Source organism: Monodon monoceros, unplaced genomic scaffold (assembly GCF_005190385.1).
Source record: "Monodon monoceros isolate NGI ecotype Baffin Bay Population unplaced genomic scaffold, NGI_Narwhal_1 Super_Scaffold_19, whole genome shotgun sequence".
In the NCBI taxonomy this organism is placed as follows: Eukaryota; Metazoa; Chordata; class Mammalia; order Artiodactyla; family Monodontidae; genus Monodon; species Monodon monoceros.
The window spans coordinates 32681780-32699163 of NW_021703775.1; the positions used below are offsets into that span (position 1 = coordinate 32681780).

A 17384-nucleotide genomic window follows, 5' to 3' on the forward strand; every position below is an offset into this window, starting at 1 on the left:
GCACCAGCCAGGAGGAGCTTTTTTTTCAATGACATTATTTAGAATTGCCAGTGCATGGTGATAATAATAAACAGACTGACTTTTAGTCATTTTACTATTATTTGTAAGTTCTCTACACACGTGGCACTGAGAACCCACCTCGGCACATCACTGGCACTTAGCACAGTGTATGATACACATGTGCCAGCTATGAATGCTTCTACTTATGAGGTGCCATGTTTACCTCCAAGATATCGTCCACCATCCATCCATCCATTTCTTTACACTCTCACAACCACAACCTTCTCACCAGAACTGTTGTTATTGTCTCTGAACTGTCCTCCTCACTCCAGTTCTTCTTGCAAACCGCACCACCAACTAGATCTATGTGCTTTTCATAGCGCTCCGAGATGTACACGGTTCCTTGCACGCAGTAGGGCACTCAAAACGCATTTGAACTCACTTGGAAAAAACCTGAATGGCCCAATTCAAAGAGAAGGGTAGATGCGGCCTAAAGTTTAGCCGTCATTTACGGTGGGGAAAAATAACAAGCACGTTTAAAAGTTGCTTTTTCCTGCTGTGCAGTGGGATTAGGTCACCCCATCGTGGAAAACATCCCAGCCATCTCTCCGCACAAACCAAACAATTTTCGGTATTTCCAGGTGAGAGCCATCCTGCTGCTGCATGAGCCCCTTCCCCGACCCCTACCACACACACTTGTGCAGTGCAGGTGTCACTGCCACGGAGAACCCCAGGGACAGCATGGCACCCATGCAGGGAACCCACAGCTCTCTGGTGGTGCCATAAAGCAGCTGTGATCAAGTAAGTGGGGCAAACACATGGCTCTGATGACGTCACATGGACTTCTGCCTCAACTCTCACCAGATCTAGTCAGTGTGTATGCAAGCCAGTTTCAAGAGCAATAACAAACCATAAATTTAAGTCTCAAGGTCTGGAAGTAGTGACACCCAGCAGGTCGCAAATTAGGGCTCTGAATTTTTTTCCAGTTTCTACTTTATTGTACACTAAGATCTCTGGTAGATCTTCAGACTTTCCTAGCTCGCTTCCTTCTATAAATGTGTTCCATCTGTAAAATGGGGGAACAATGATTAATTGTTGAACCAAATGCAAACGAAGTACTTAATAATCTTTTCACATCAAATAGGATACTTGCTTATAGCTGGATTTTTCAAAATTCAATACATGCTGTTTCATGCAGGTCCATTTGGCCTTTTTTCCTTGGGAATTCACCCCACCATTTACTCAATCACTCTCTTGAACACTGAAGTGATGAATGTTGCTGGGTGCTCATGGTTTCTGGTCCAATACGAACACTTTCAAGGAGTAAGTCCAGGGCGCCTGTCGTCTTGGTAATTGACGATGTTTTCACTTCAAGGTGTGGGCCTGAGACCCACAGGGTTCAATGGGGGAAGTAAACGAATTGACTACATCTCTTGCCCACCTGATATGCATAAACTCATTACTGCCAAATGTACTTCAATATTATCAAGAGGGGATGGCAACATATATATTTGACAATGGTTAAAGCGATGCCTTTATTGTATTTTACATTCGCAAATTAAAACACGTGGTTTGTCGTTACAATTCTTTGTGAAAATCTGGTCTTCACTATACTCATAATGAATTATAAATGCCTGCACCAAAACAAAGGATAATCCACGATGCCATCGAATGTATGCCTCTCTTTCTAATTTTGATTTCTAGGGCCCCTGGCCTCCGTAAGAGAACGCATGCAGGGGCACACACATACTGTATTTCAAATGGAGATTTTATGTAAGCTTATTTTTATAGTGATTCCAAGAGTAGCTGCTCTGCTTTTTATCTATGCAAACTGGAAATAAAGTAGGCACCCTGCCAGCTCCCTGACAGCAGGCCGGGCCCGGGCTGCCATGGGTAACTCGCACAATGACATCTAAGGGGTCCAGAAAAGAACCCTGACTAATGGCTTTTGGATTCCTTGTGACCTTTGATCCTCAGTGCCTTAGACCAAAATAAATGACCTAATTTCAAGAAACTACATCCAGCCTGTGAACTCTAATGAGTGAGAGAATTTACCCACTAAGCAATGATTCATAGGTATGTGCTATTCATAACAATTCTTTAGATCTTAGCCCAACTAGAGGGAATATACTTTTCGGATGCTCACGTTTTCCTTGTATGTTATCTGCTGCTTTTCCCTTGTTGCTTTTAATATTTTTGCTTTGCATTTAATTTTTGTCAGTGTGATTAATACGTAACTGGGTGTGTTCCTCCTTGCGTTTACCCTGTATAGGACTCTGCGCTTCCTGGACTTGGGTGACTGTTTCCTTGGATGTTCAACTTTTAAAACAAATTCATCTTCCAGGATGCTGTGAAATTTGAGAGTGCCCAGGGCAGATAAAGTACACAAGGCAGCGGAAATACAAAAGGATTTCCTGGAGCAGACTGAAGTTGGCAAGTAGGATTAGGAACAAAAGCATTTCTCCCTCAAATGTATGTATTGTGGGGCTTCCCTGGTGGCACAGTGGTTGAGAGTCCACCTGCCGATGTGCCCCGGTCTGGGAAGATCCCACATGCCGTGGAGCGGCTGGGCCTGTGAGCCACGGCCGCTGAGCCTGCGCGTCCGGAGCCTGTGCTCCGCAACGGGAGAGGCCACAACAGTGAGAGGCCCGCAAAAAAAAAAAAAAAAAAAAGTATGTTTTGTTTCCTTAGTTGGTGATTCTCTTGCTTCCTTACTGACAAAGGCTACCAGATCTGGAGGTCCAGACTAGGAATTCGGGAGCTAGTACAAGCAATGAACACACTGCCCTCTCCCCATGATAACTTCCATGACTGACTATCATTGCCAGAGCCCTGAAGCCACATCGGGGGGAAGGGTAAGATTCTGTAACATTCAACCTTCACTCATCCTATCACACAAATGTACTGTCAAGAAGCCGCAAAGAAAAAGTCAGTATATCTGCAGCGTCCTTGATCTATCAGAAGCTTTCTGGGTATTTGAGAGACCCAGGGAAAACTCTGTGATATTCATTTAGGGCAGTGAAACTACCCTGCATGATACTATAATGGTGGATACATGTCATACATTTGTCCAAACCCCTAGAATGTACCACACCAAGAGTGAACCCTGATGTAAACTGTGAACTTTGGGTGACAATGAGGGGTCCGTGTAGGTTCATCAGTTGTAAGGAATGTGCCACTCTGGTGGGGACAGGGGGGTGCTGATAATTGGGGAGGCTCTGCAGGTGTGGGGCAGGAGGCCTATGGGAAATCTCTGTCCCTTCCCCTCAGTTTTGCCGTGAGCCTGAAGCTGCTCTAAAACATAAAGTCTAGCTTTTTAAAAACTCTTTGGTATTTAAAAGAAAGTTCTTGTACACTGAAAAAGAACTGAAGTTGGCAGAGGAAAAACCAGGCACTTTAGTCCGAGAGACATTATGAAAATAATGCGTTGTTTCAACATCAGAGGAAAAAAAATCCAAGCATTAAAAATCAAAGATGGGGCTTTTCTGGTGGCGCAGTGGTTGAGAGTCCGCCTGCCGATGCAGGGGACACGGGTTCGTGCCCCGGTCCGGGAAGATCCCACATGCCGCGGAGCGGCTGGGCCCGTGAGCCATGGCCACTGAGCCTGCGCGTCCGGAGCCTGCGCTCCGCAACGGGAGAGGCCACAGCAGTGAGAGGCCCGCGTACGGAAAAAAAAAAAAAAAAATCAAAGATTAAGAAAAACAGTCATCTTTCCATTTAAAAGCTGTCATGTTGCTTGTGCTCCTGAGATCCTTGCTATGCAAAGTCTGGTCTGTGGACGAGCAGCAGCGAGCTTGTTCAAAATGCAGAATCTCAGGCCTCACCCCTCTGAGAATCTCCATTCAAAAAAACCATTCCAAGATAATTGGAATGCACACTAAAGTTTAAGAAGCACTGCTCTGAAGAAGCAAAAGAACCTTCAGTTCTGTAGTAATTTCCATTTCCCAACTTTTTAGATGGTAGACTTTCATTTTTTTAAACTTACCATTTACACCTCAGTTTAACCTCCAAATGTGTACACTGTTAAATCTCCTGATACAGCTTCAGAGGAATGTTGTAATTACTACAGCTATGTTGTATGAAGATTAAAATCAGGAAAATACCTTCCATTTAGAACCTACAATCATTCTACTTCTCTCCATCATTCCAACCTAGCAATGTTTCCAAGGATTTGGTTCATCACAATATCACCTTTACATACTGATTTTCAAAACCCAGAGGCAGGCTGGCCCCTGTCTGCTTAGTCACGGGCAAAAGAAGGTAGGAATGACTGTCCGAGTTCACTCAGCATAAGAAGGTAGTAAACAGGACACTTCAAGCCAACCCAACTCTCTTTTTCTGCAACAAATGGCACCTTCTCCCCAAAGAACCAGCATAATGAGTTCAACCCTCCAATTCATTTTGGTGTGGAAGCCAGCTGTGGTCCCTGAAACCAGTACTTAAGTACACTTTGCCTTGCTTCTCTTCTCATCTTCCTGTCTCTAGTAATCAACAATCCAACACTGGGAGCGTATTTCCACCATTTCTCTTGACATTGGTAATGGGAACAATGGATGGGAAAATGCACGCTCTGTGATGCTACCAGAAGGCTGGCCTTCTCATTCTCAGAGGATAATACCTACCATTTAGAACATTTCAACAGCCTGAAAATTCCCCATGTTGTGACGGTCAACCTATGTGACACGTGATCCATGTTGGTACAAGTGTAAAATATAGCATCTAGAGCCCTGGAGATGAACTGAATTCTAATGCCACATTTTAATGGTATTTTACAGATTTTTCCAAAGTCTCTCAGCATCTACCCCTTAATTAAATCTAATTTGGTTTCCACATAGAGTGTTACGGAGCATATTCACTTCACGATACATGGAAGCTCGATATACATCATCTTTACCTCCCCACTACAGCCTTATGAAGATGTTTTCATGTGGGAACATTCAAAACTGATTTATGATGCTATTGCAACAACTAAGCAACTCATCTTCCGGTATAAATGTATCACCTAAGAACAACCTCACTGAAACATATAAATTCCGTATATATTTAAAAACATTATTGTCTGTAATATAATAGAGCAGAATGTTTCAAAGCCTATAACCTTGCATGCGGAAGCAGTTTTTCAAGCATTAATACTTAAATGGGTCATAGACACCACATCTGTCATTCTGTCCTGAAGTCTATGAGGCAAAACCAAGACTATGCTGGCCTATTGATTTTTCTAGCATTTGCTTTAAATTTACTTAACCATTGAGAAATCCATCAGTACATAAAGGGCAACTGTCCATTACTGCCTCATTTGCAGACATTCCTTCCCCTCATTTTTGGTAAATATTTCCCTTACACTGCTATGTGTTTACAGCGTAAAAACGAATTAGGAAAGTGCTCACACCTGTTTCTGTTCAGTAACTGCTGCACTGAGGTATATGTAACGTGCTTAAAGATAGAATATCTAGACATTATTACATCTGTGTGCAAAGGGTGGTAAATTAGATCCTAATTACATTAACAGGGATTCTGCCTCCCAGCTTAAATTTTACATGAGCACTCTGCAAAAATCCAAAAGCTCTGCAGTGATTTCTTTATGAGCTGGTGATTACAGCTACTTCCTATGCGGTCACTAAATATTCTGTTTACAAATAAATGAAGAAGCTTTGAGCCAGCTTGCCAGGGTCATAATCTGTTTTTTTCTCCTCCCCCTCCCTCTTCGCAACAAACCCTCGCCCCATATGCATGGCAACAATCAGAAGCCCTGGCTTCATCTAATTACTCCATCACATAATTTCACAAATTGCTTTGTCACCGGGGAGCCAAGTGCAAAACACGCTCACAGTGGGATTTCAGGCAGCAGCTTTCATTTACTACTCATTCCTTGTTAAATTAAACACGAAAACACGAGTTGTGTGAAAGAAGTCAAAAAGAAGGCCTGCAAACGAGCCAGACAAGTATATCTCCTATTTACCATTTCTCCAAATACGTCGTTGGCAACAGGCATTGTGAACAGGAGTATCCCCCTTGCTTGGCTGGCCCGTTCCTAGCTCGATATAGCTGCTACAATAGACCACAGCCGAAAGGTCAAGAGCAAACAGGCTTCTCCGGAAAGTAAGTTTCATCACGTATCAACAGGAAGCCTGGGCCTATGGTAAAAAATTTGACAGACTCAAGCCTCTATTCTTTACCCTTTCTGCTTTCTGAAGTGCCTGGCCATGATCCTCACATGAGAACGTGTATCTGTTATTCGATGAATGATGTTAAGCCCTTTGAAGGTATAGACAGTATCCCATATTTCCATTCTGGCTAGAAGGAAGGAACCCGATTCCACTAATCTTTAAAAGTTCTCCAATGGAAAGATCATCAATCAAGTTCATACGGTATTAGATGTTTTCCTTTTAAGTATTAATGCCCTGCACGTTTCTGAAACACATCAAGATAAATGCTCACCCATCTCACTAAGGATGTGGGTGGAAGAAAAAGAGTGTACGGTGGGTGACATTACTAGAGGGAGTGAACCTGAGGTTATACCCCTCGAAGCTGACATTTTTATGTCAACAACTAAACACAGCCACTGGTAATTAAAGGTATTTCTCTGCAGCTCAGGAGCCAGCAGGGTCAGGTACCATTTTATACCACAAACCAGTCCTTTATGCATGTAGATTTACCAGCATTATCTGCACAGGGAGAAGAGACATTAGCAGCAGCTGTCTCTCTGCTTTTACACTGAAAATTCTATTCATACAGACAGGTGGAGTAATTTAAAAGCCAATGTGGTGCAATTTCGATGTGACTAATGTCACTGCCTACTAAAATGCCACCATTACCACTGTTTATGGAAACATTACTAAAATTACATTTTATTCAAAAGAATTTTAGGGTTCTGGTTATTACTAGCTTGAAAATGATCAGACCTCAGTGTCATACCCCAGAGCGGTGGCTTAATTCTCCAGGCTTTAGCAGCCTTCTTTGCTGAGAAATGACAGTTGGGGTGTAGTTTCAAGAGTAATTGGGGCTGCATAAGCAGTTTCCCCTATCTCCATAAAGCAAATGAAAGACATATAGCTCTTTGGCGTCCTGAACATGTGACAGGCAAAAAATCTTCAAGGAGCTAAATTCTGTGTTCGAAGGGTTAGTCACGATTTGCATGAGGAGAGATTCCCCAAGTCACTATCACACGTTGTTAGTAATACACACGGCTAGAGATTTACCTGTTTCCATAAGGAAGGAGGGACAGTTAATGTTTAAAATCTGAAATTCTAACAATGTATAAATGATTACAATTGCACAAAATATCAAGAGCAGCAGCTATGCCTTCTTTATGCACAGATGTGTCTGGAAAAAGAATCTAGATGGGAAGGGACCTTCCTTGACCGCCCCCCCGTTACCAATAACCATCAGGTTGCACTATGAAGTTTTGTGCCAAACCTTCTGGCTCTTATTTTTATTTAAAAAATACCAATCAGCTAGCTCATGAAATGAGATTATAATTATACCTTTGAACTCCCATGATGGTGATTTGATTTGCTCTGTGTTTGGGAGGCAACATGGTAAAAAGCACATGGAAATTCAAGGCAGGAGACCCTCCCTGGTTGCAGCTCAGCCAGTTCCTAGCTTTTGACCCTGAGAAAATTCATTAACTTCTCTCACCTTCATTTCTGTCATCCTGACTACCTTACAGGATTGTCTTAAGAATCCAGTGTATGTGAAAAGACTAAACTACAAAGCACCATAGAGACATATATTATACGTTTATTTAGCCTTTTGATCAATTTTTTCCTTCAGCTGTTCACAGGACAGAATTATCCAATGTCAAAAGAGTCAAGCAATTAATGGATCATTTAAAAAAAAAAAAACTTGGTAAAAGTAACATTATGTAGGCAGGAGATAATTGCATTTCTTTTAAAAATGAAATCATCATTTTTGTGGAGTTCCTCCCCCCAAGAAGTTTGGGAAACTGACTTTTCTTTAAATATGGGACAGGAATGATTCCTAAGCTTCTATAAACTGCAATAGAAATTTTCTACACTCATTGCTCTTTCTTAGAATGAGTGTTCCTATTAACACCTCCTGGCCTCTGGATGTCCCAAGAACTTCCTAGGACACCGAATTCTCAAAGGTCATTCGTGTCATGGGAGAGCGCATGGGCTCTACAGGGATGCTAGCGAGAAAGTTAATGTGAAAACAGACAAAAACTGATCGCAGAATATTAAGAACTGAAAAGCAAAGGCACCTAAATGGTTAAGTTCATATATATTGCCCCATTTTTTTTCTGGAGAGATAATACCAGGAGGACATTCGAATACAAGCAGTGATTTAAATCAAACAAAGGTCTCTATTTCAGAAGATTTTGAATAATCCATTATAAAACCAAGTAACTTGTGTCTCATTTGAATATCAACTAAGGGTGCTTGCATTTACAACAGCAAGTTACTTGAGGCCTATCTTTTCTTTAGAGTGTCCAAAGATAGAGCAATACTTCTTGTATTGGGAGCCACACTCCTTGGGCTATAATTTGCTGAGTGAAGGCATTTTGCAATAGCAAGAAAACACAAAATCTGAAAGGTCTTTGAAATGTTAGAAAATCGCCTGGCGTAATTCTTCCAGCTACTCCTCTGCTCTTGGAGGCTGCCCACAGGCCCATCAGGAAGTGGACGCCTTATCTGAGTGTTCGAGGGCTCTCTCCTGCCTCCTGACACACTGAGCTGAGTATCCAGTCCATTGACGAAAGCCACCTTTCCCAGGCTCAGGACTCGCAAATGGAAGGACAAGCAGTATTGAAACACCAGCACGTTTGTCCATAGCAGTCATTTTGCTGTAAATCCGCACAATTACTATCATTACTACCTTGGAGCCTTAATAAAGCGATTTTTGCTGTCTCATGGCATTCAGTATACCTCAGGTAAGCTTGGCCCATAACCAAGAGGGTATTGTGACCATTGCAATGTGGTCTCCACTCTTGGCTTACCCTCTGGCATTGGCTTCCATCAGCAGAAACAGAAAAATTAGAGCCCTGAACATAGCTATTTAGGGGATTAAAAGAAGTAAAATGGATCAGTTTTTCCCATCAGGATTGGTACGGATGGCAGGGGTTCCGAGAGATTTGTCTTATAGAAAAATGCCCAAGTATATAGGGACATATATGTACACAGAGTCATAATCACACTTCCGTAAGAAAGACTGAGATGTGATGAGGATATTTCCAGTTAAGTCAAAATCTCCTAAATTACATGACATATAGATTTACTTCCCCTGGCAAAACAACCAATCAGCCAAACCAAACCAAAACACTGGAATCCTTCCTAAAACAAAACCACTGGATTGTCTGTCCATCAAACCTCCATTCTTTAAACCAAAGTACCTTCACTAGGAATCTTAAACACAGAAAGTAAAAAGCCAAACCTATGTCACAAAATATTCCTAAGGATTAGACTGAGTTAGTTTAAAAAATACGCTCACACATATGTACGTGACGCTCTAATTTTAATCTGAAAGATAAATTGAGGAGGAGCTGTTTCATATTCATTGACTGAGTTTAGCGTTTTATCTTCAAAAATGTATCATCACTAAGAGGTATTAGAAGACAGGACATTGATATATGCATTGAAGTGTAAATGGAGAGCTAGTTTTCCAACAGTTATGTGCATGGGCAATCATCAACTTAATAAATTGTGCTTATATGGGCACTTCTGTTTTGAACCAAGTCCTTCATTGAATCAACCCGATTAAGAGTATATCAGAAAACCTGGGCTTCCCTGGTGGCGCAGTGGTTAAGAATCCACCAGCCAAGGCAGGGGACACGGGTTCGATCTCTGGTCCGGGAAGATCCCACATGCCTCGGAGCAACTAAGCCCGTGCGCCACAACTACTGAGCCTGCGCTCTAGAGCCCGCGAGCCACAACTACTGAAGCCCACGTGCCTAGAGCCTGTGCTCCGCAACAACAGAAGCCACCGCAGTGAGAAGCCCACGTACAACGAAGAGTAGCCCTCACTCACTGCAACTAGAGAAAGCCCAGGAGCAGCAGCAAAGACCCAATGCAGTGAAAAATTAATTTAAAAAAAGAGTATATCAGGAAACCAAACTACAATGTATTTTTAACTGAGCCTTGGAAACAAAAGGAAAATTTTAGAATAAGCTGACAAGTTGCCAGCCGGACGCTACAAATGCCTCTTATGTAAGGCACCATATAAAGGCACCAACCATCAGTGAAGTGAACAAACCATTTGCCTGAGCACAAAAATCTCAATCACACCCCGAAATTCATACAGCCCCAATCCGGGTTCATCTGCTTAAGAGTCCTACGCACCTGAATAAATGAACACTTTTAAAGTTGGACTTTTGTTTTTACTTTTGATTGTTTTTGTCCCCCAATGCCTCCTCGTCAACTGACTGTAATTCCCCCAGGTCAGAGGTGCATAACTAGGATGGGGAAGAAAGGCTGGGGCAAAGCGAAGGAGGTGTGCGGGAGGCTGGGAGGGAGCTCTGCCAGGTCACTAATGGCCTCTGGGGCAACAACTTGGAGAACAGGCTGATGCTTCGCCTTTGATCTTCTAATTCACAATGATCATTAGTATTAACTCCGATTCTTCTGGGTGAAGAATTCCAGCTGTAGCCTTTTCAGTTTACCTGACCTAAGAAAATTCATCACCCATCCCATTAGGATTTCAATAACCAGCTAAGAAAAAGAAAAAGGCAGTTGCTCCAGAATCTAGAAACCACTCGCTTCATTATTAAAACAGGGTTTATATGATGTATATTACAGAAGAATTAGGGCATTCCAACATTACCTCCAAGTCATTAAATAATCTATTCCATTCTCCTCCTGAAACAGATGACTCCCAATTGGGTAAAAGATATTCAGGGCCCTATCTAATCAAAGTTGAAATATGCTATCTCCAAAGCAGCAGAGATCTTTTAAAAGTAAGATAGAGAGATCTGTCATCTAAGCCTGTATTGATTTCGGCAAAGCCAAGCTCTGACCATCATCATGACTAAAGCCTGGGAAAGTGACTGGTAACCTCGTGTAAGAAAAAAAAGTAAGAACTGTGAAGATATTCTTCTTATGTATTTCAGAGAGCTCATTTTTGTTATGGGACATGGGCATCTGAAAGCAAAAAGAAATCTTCTCACTCCTTCATACTAGTTTTCAAGTATCTTAATTTAATAAGGTATCTGTAGATACCACATAATGAAAAAAGGATCAATGTTAGCTGCCAGCTCCACAAACCACCCTCCTTGGCTCAGGCATATGAACACGGAGGACTAGTTAGGACTGTCTTTCCCAAACACTTTGCACTACACTGATTGACATTTTAGGTCAAAGTTCAAAAATATAGTCTTCCTGCCTTGCTACCTTCTTAGAACTAATGGTAGCTGAAGGATGCTAACTGGTAAGGCACAATAAGAATATTCACTGTTAAAATTGGCAAAGAATAGTGGTGAGGGATAGGAGGAGATATAGAAATGGCAGCAGAGGAGCAAATTCCATCTGCTACCTAACTACGTGCCTCTGTATTAGTCCTTATCTCTGTGTCTGCCTTTTGACTTTCCACTCACCTTGATCAACAAAATGGGTTATCTGGATACCAATGAGAAGTACTTTTTCATTCTAACAATAATTCATAATGTTTAGAGAGCAGTTCTTCCAAAATTGCGGGCAGAGATTTGATACTAAGATGTCTCCACCAGATCTTGTTACCAAAAGCAAAAACCAATGAAACAACATCTGTCTCTTCTAGAGCATTCACTTCCCAATTCAATTCCATTTACTTCATTCTTAGAGTGGCGGACCCGCAGGGCACCTTTCATCTAATAGTGTTTCTATGGCAACGCCATTCTCAACCTGGAAGATTCTACAACCCCTCACTTTGGCTTTATCCGCATTGAGAGGAAAGTCTTCTAAATCAGAAATTGAGACATAAATTTCGCTACAGAAAAAAAAAAGTATTTTCCAGGCTAGAAGTTGAAATAAAGAAAACAAAATCAAATAGCAAAATGTGTATACAACCTAGAAACAAAGTTTGTCTCTATAGTACCCAGTGGGTCCTCAAGGTCAGTGAAAGGAAGAGGAATCCAAGAGAATGTGAATGAAAGTCAATTCACCTTCAGGATCACCTCTCCTACTGGTCAATGCCGAATGAGTCACACCTTGAATGGTGTCTTCACCTGAATTTGCAGGTATGCATTTTAACAACCTCAACTCTCCCTAACTTTTCAGGATTCCTAGAGTACACAAGCTCCATGCAGGAAAATATGTCACTGCATATTTTCAATAAGAACCATATTAACCCCTTTTCTATTTAGATTATATTTAAAATTGCAATATGTTAGGGTAGGAAAACAAAAAAGACCTTTGATTCTTTACCTTAAACACTGTATTTATTCCTTCTCTTCATTTTTACTAGCCCTTAGGCAGATATCTCTGTAACGCTATGTAGCAAAATAACCAGTAATATGCAAAACACATCCAGCTTAAACATTATGACATTACAGCTGGAATAATGCCCTTAGGAAGGAAAAAAAAATCTTGATGTGGCATATGCCCCTGAACTGATCATGACTATATAGTGACTCACACCCAAATATTAAGTACTTTCTAATTGTTTGCAGTAATTTGTCTTCAGGCAAATGCAAGCGTTTCTATTAATACATCCTTTTATTTTCTTTCGAATTCTCTCTCATTATCTAAATAATGTCAGTCATTCTTTTCAATTCCAGGGAATAGTTTCTTTCAGGAGAACTTCTCTAGCTATCAAAACTGGCAAAGGTTCAACTAAGTCTAAGGTGGAAATTCACATCACTGAAATTTCCTTTTACCCCATAATCACCAAAGTTTAAAACCTGTTTCCTTTTTCTCTTATTGTTTTTATTATATACAAGTATGTCCAGTTTAGCTTGCTAGAGACTGTGAGTCCAAAAATGAAGCTTTAGTTCTCTCTTTGGAGTAGTAAAAAGTGCTACTGATTAAATCTACCTGTGACCAACTACAGAAAGGCACATTTTTCTTATGCAGCTGGGGTGCAAATCCAGAAAGGTTTTTTTATTCAGGGCCTATTCTACTCCTCTAACAAACAAATGCCGAAAGCCCTTTCAAAGGCAGCTTTTTTAACTGAATAAACTCAATGAAAAGATTGACCCATTTATTTGAAAAAGAAAAAAAAGATAGCAATTTGCTTTCCAAAAGGTGTATGAGGTTTTATAATATACCTTTGGCATTTAAAAAATTAGTTTTTTTACAATTTGCTAATAAATTGTGATTGCTATTGTTTTAATTAGCCAGAGTTTCAGTTGCTCTTTTATATTTAGCAAGATTTCATAAAGGATCTCCTGGATAAGTTGCATTAGTCATATAGCAAGAATGTGATCATCTAAAATTTGTACACAGTCTTCCAAATGAATTGTGCATCCCTAAAGGCCTCTCAGAATTTGAAATAAATTTACTAAAGAATTAATACTGAGATAACAGTAGTTACTTACATTTGGACAAATAATAATAAAACTCTCTTTATACGTTTTCTCATAGTATTTATTATAATCAGCTCTTGACTATAAGTATTACCTAAACAGTTTATGCATTCTTTCAAGAAGTATAATGAGACAAGGAGAAGGCTGTTCCTTGGAACTGGAAATCTATCTACTCTTGCAATTGGAGAAGAGGGACAGAAGGGAATCTTTCTCGTTGGAAGAAGGAAAGGGGGAGAAAATTTAAATATATCTCCTCACTTTGCTTTTTAGATGATATTATGAGAGCTTCTGCTTTTTAGAGACCATTATCATCATCAATATTTTTGTATGAGCAGATGGCAGTAGAGTGGGGAAGGAGAGTGGAAATACCCAATGGAAACCAGGAGACAACGTCTATGAGCATTCTTAGAATGCCAGGGAGACATGGACAAATGGTTTTCCCCTCAGGGTAGTGGTACAGGCCAGCACCGACCCTCAAACTGAAGGAAATTAGCCGGACCTCAAAAAATCAGACAGTTCATGAATAATTTCTGTTGCAACTGCCCCAATAATATATGGACCACAAAAAGCATTCCAATGCAGGTAAAGTCATGCTGGCTGTTAAAAAGCATTTTGTTGTTGTTCTTTTTTTTTTTAAAGAAAATAATAGAGCTCTTGGCAAGGTTCTTCACTAGGGTACGACCTAGAAAACCAGGAAATCTGGTGGATGAATAAAAGAACTTGCTTCTTCTCTCCTGATTCTGTCTGAACTAATATTTGATTATATTTTATTCAGGGGCACCTCAGCTTCGAGTGAAGCCAAAACTCCTTGGCAGACTGAAATGGAGGCTGACGAAGTCTATCTCTTTTTTTTCTGTTAGTTTAGGAAATAGAGTTTGGTTGTGACTTAGGGGCAACCTGATTTTGTCCCCTCCCCCCGCTCATCCTCAGGTTAGATCAGGTTAGCTGGTTGGCTCCAGTGACGAAATACCAGCACGGCTGCATCAGCACTTTTGCCCAACTGTCACTTCTTATCTCCCGCTGACTTTAAATGCCGTACTATTTTTATTTATTTATTTACTTATTTGCAGTACGCGGGCCTCTCACTGTTGTGGCCTCTCCCGTTGCGGAGCACAGGCTCCGGACGCGCAGGCTCAGCGGCCATGGCTCACGGGCCCAGCCGCTCCGCGGCACGTGGGATCTTCCCGGACCGGGGCACGAACCCGCGTCCCCTGCATCGGCAGGCGGACTCTCAACCACTGCGCCACCAGGGAAGCCCCCGTACTATTTATTTTTCATGCTATGCCCTCTAGACCCTAGTCCTTCCCCTCCCATTCAGCGGTGGTCAATAATCCTCAGCAGCAAGCTTGCACAAGGCAGATCTCAAACTATCCACATAAATGCAACAAGTGTCAGGCAAGTAAGGGCACCCGAATCAGGTTTCAGGTCAACCTAACATGATGTTAAAATCAGCTAAACCGCCTACATCTTCAACTAACTACCAGTATTAACCACCCCTAAAGCTGATTCCAAAACTATCAGCATAATCTAATTACTGTTTGGAATCGTGGTGGGAAGAAGTAAAGGAAAGAAACTAGTTTTTAGTTAGTTCTGCCGCTCTCGGTTTTTATTTTATTTAGGGATGCTGGAAAATCTGGATTAATTTATAGCCTCGAGTATTATTGGAGGCACAGCCTCTGTCCAGAGGAGCTGAACCAGCTTGGTCTCCCACATCCTCTGTTTGTCTCCCTGTATCAATATAAGTCACTGAGGAACATGGCTTTGAAAGTGGGTGAGGATATGAGGGTCAACAGGTCTGGACACATTAGTGACAATGCAGAATTAACTTTGATACTGAAGGAGATCAAATGACTTTAAGAAAAGCAAACTATGCTAAAAATAGTAACATAAAAGGTTTGCTCCTAACATTTCTTTAAAAAAAACAAGATTTTTAACATTCATTCATTTTAGGCTAGTCTACGCTACGACCTGTCTAAATTTGTCCTTTGTCCCGAATATTGAAAGTACCCCTGGCCAACAATTGTGTTGATTTTTAATATATTATTTTACCCATAAATCTTCATTTCATCTTCTTCCTTAGATGTCATTAAATCAGTATGCACTTCCAAAAATATCCACCAAAATATTATGATTATAAATATTTTGAACATGAAATCCATTCAGAACAATAACCAAACAAAACAAATCCCTCGGTGGCATAAAGCCCCAAATCTCCAGTTTCTCACATCTCCAGGAGAATTCCTGCAGTGAAAACAGCAATACTCACACAGACAATATAAACTGTTACTCGGCTTGAAAAGTCACAAGGGACTACACAGGAAGAGCTGACTCTATATTGCTGTTTTCCTTTACAGTTCTAAATACAGGGACAACTTTCACTGTGCAGCTCTGACTCAGATGAACATTTTGTAATGGCAGCCAGTACATTCAAACCACTTAAGAGCAAATTATGTGAGCAACCTGCCATTGCAACAAGATTTAAATTTTTGCAGACCATTCGCCATAAAGGTCCACTAAAGCACTGGAAGAAATTAAGTCCTTCTCTCTGGGGTTTGTCTGACTTTGTTCTTAGTGGGACCTGGTTCTAGGTACTTGAAGAGTCACACTGAGAAAAACAACATCATTAATATACATACTTAAAGTCACAAGTGCACATGAACTCCTAAACCTTATAACTTACAAAAGTGAGCAAAATCGCAATAGCAAACTTCAAATAAAACTCCTAATTTGGGGTATGGATCTATGGTCCAGAGGGATCATTTTTTCCCCCCTTTTTTCTATCAAAACTGGTTCATTGTCCATATTTAGTTTACATATGTCATTTAGAATCCACTTACTGTTAGATGCTGGAACAGCCACGCCCTCATGATATTTGTGGCTACTTTGGGAAAGATGCCACGCTTTTTGTGACGCTTTTTGTCCTTATCTGGATCATCATCGTCACCTGTGCTGGGGGAAGCTACACTGTTGTCCAAGCCATCACCTGCAAACATAGTGAATCAAATTTTGACTGATGCTACCTTAACATGCTTTATTCAAATAGAATGCCTTTGGATATAAACAAAACCAAAAGAGCAATATCAATGATTAATAGTTTATTTGGTACTCTTTTCTTTCTTTCTTTCTTTTTCTTTTTTAAGAGAAAGAACAAGGTCTAGGCTCAAAAGTAGTCAGGTCTAAGGAACTTCTTCCAAAGAACATTGGAAAAGGTCAAAGGGAATGGAGGGGAGTATCCAATCTCTTTAGTAGCTTTGTTGCCATGGTAATTATTCAGATGTGGATAGTGGAGACATGTTAAGCGTAACTCCTACTGGGGAGTTAAATATGGTGGGAACCATGAGCAGAGGTGCTGTCCATGCCTGGGTATTCAAATCCCACATAGGGTCATTGATGTCAACTTGTGAGAAGATGCATTTAAGACATCAACTATTTCCATAAGTGATCTATCTTAAGACTAAAGTAGGCCATGGAAATGTAGGTAATCCATCATATAAGCAGTCTGACATACAAATGCTTCAAATAGAATATAATTTTTCTTGTCATAGAAAGAGAGCATAAAGTTTAGTAAGGGAAAAACTCTTGAAATCGATTTTTAATTAGAAAACAATGACTATTTAAATCAAATAAAATGATGTTAAATGAATAGTCAGTTGGGATTATATTCCCCTAATAATCCAGGCAGTTTCTGAAAAATTTCTTCTAGATTAAAATTTTTCTCACCGGAAAGTCACATGCTTACACATTCCTATACCCTGGATACTAATTTTCCATTGATTTTTGTTATAACATTTAAGTTGTTTCTTCTAGATAACTTTTTGGCTCTGTGACACAATAAGATAAAGAACGTAGTATTCCTTTTAAAATGGCATATTGAATAAGAAAAAAAAAAGAGTGAAATTTCAGTCCATATAATCACACTGTCCAAAACAAG

The 17384-nt window shown here is 40.6% G+C and overlaps 1 protein-coding gene across 3 annotated transcripts in view; it reads right to left on the bottom strand.

Annotated features, from left to right (window-relative positions):
- The window catches only part of MEIS1 (Meis homeobox 1), a 137623-nt gene that overhangs the window by 45294 nt on the left and 74945 nt on the right, over nt 1–17384 (bottom strand). For all 3 annotated transcript variants that reach the window (XM_029231670.1, XM_029231669.1, XM_029231671.1), the window contains exon 8: nt 16291–16436. In XM_029231670.1, coding sequence (XP_029087503.1) covers nt 16291–16436 — 146 coding nt within the window. The remainder of the gene's footprint in view (nt 1–16290; nt 16437–17384) is intronic.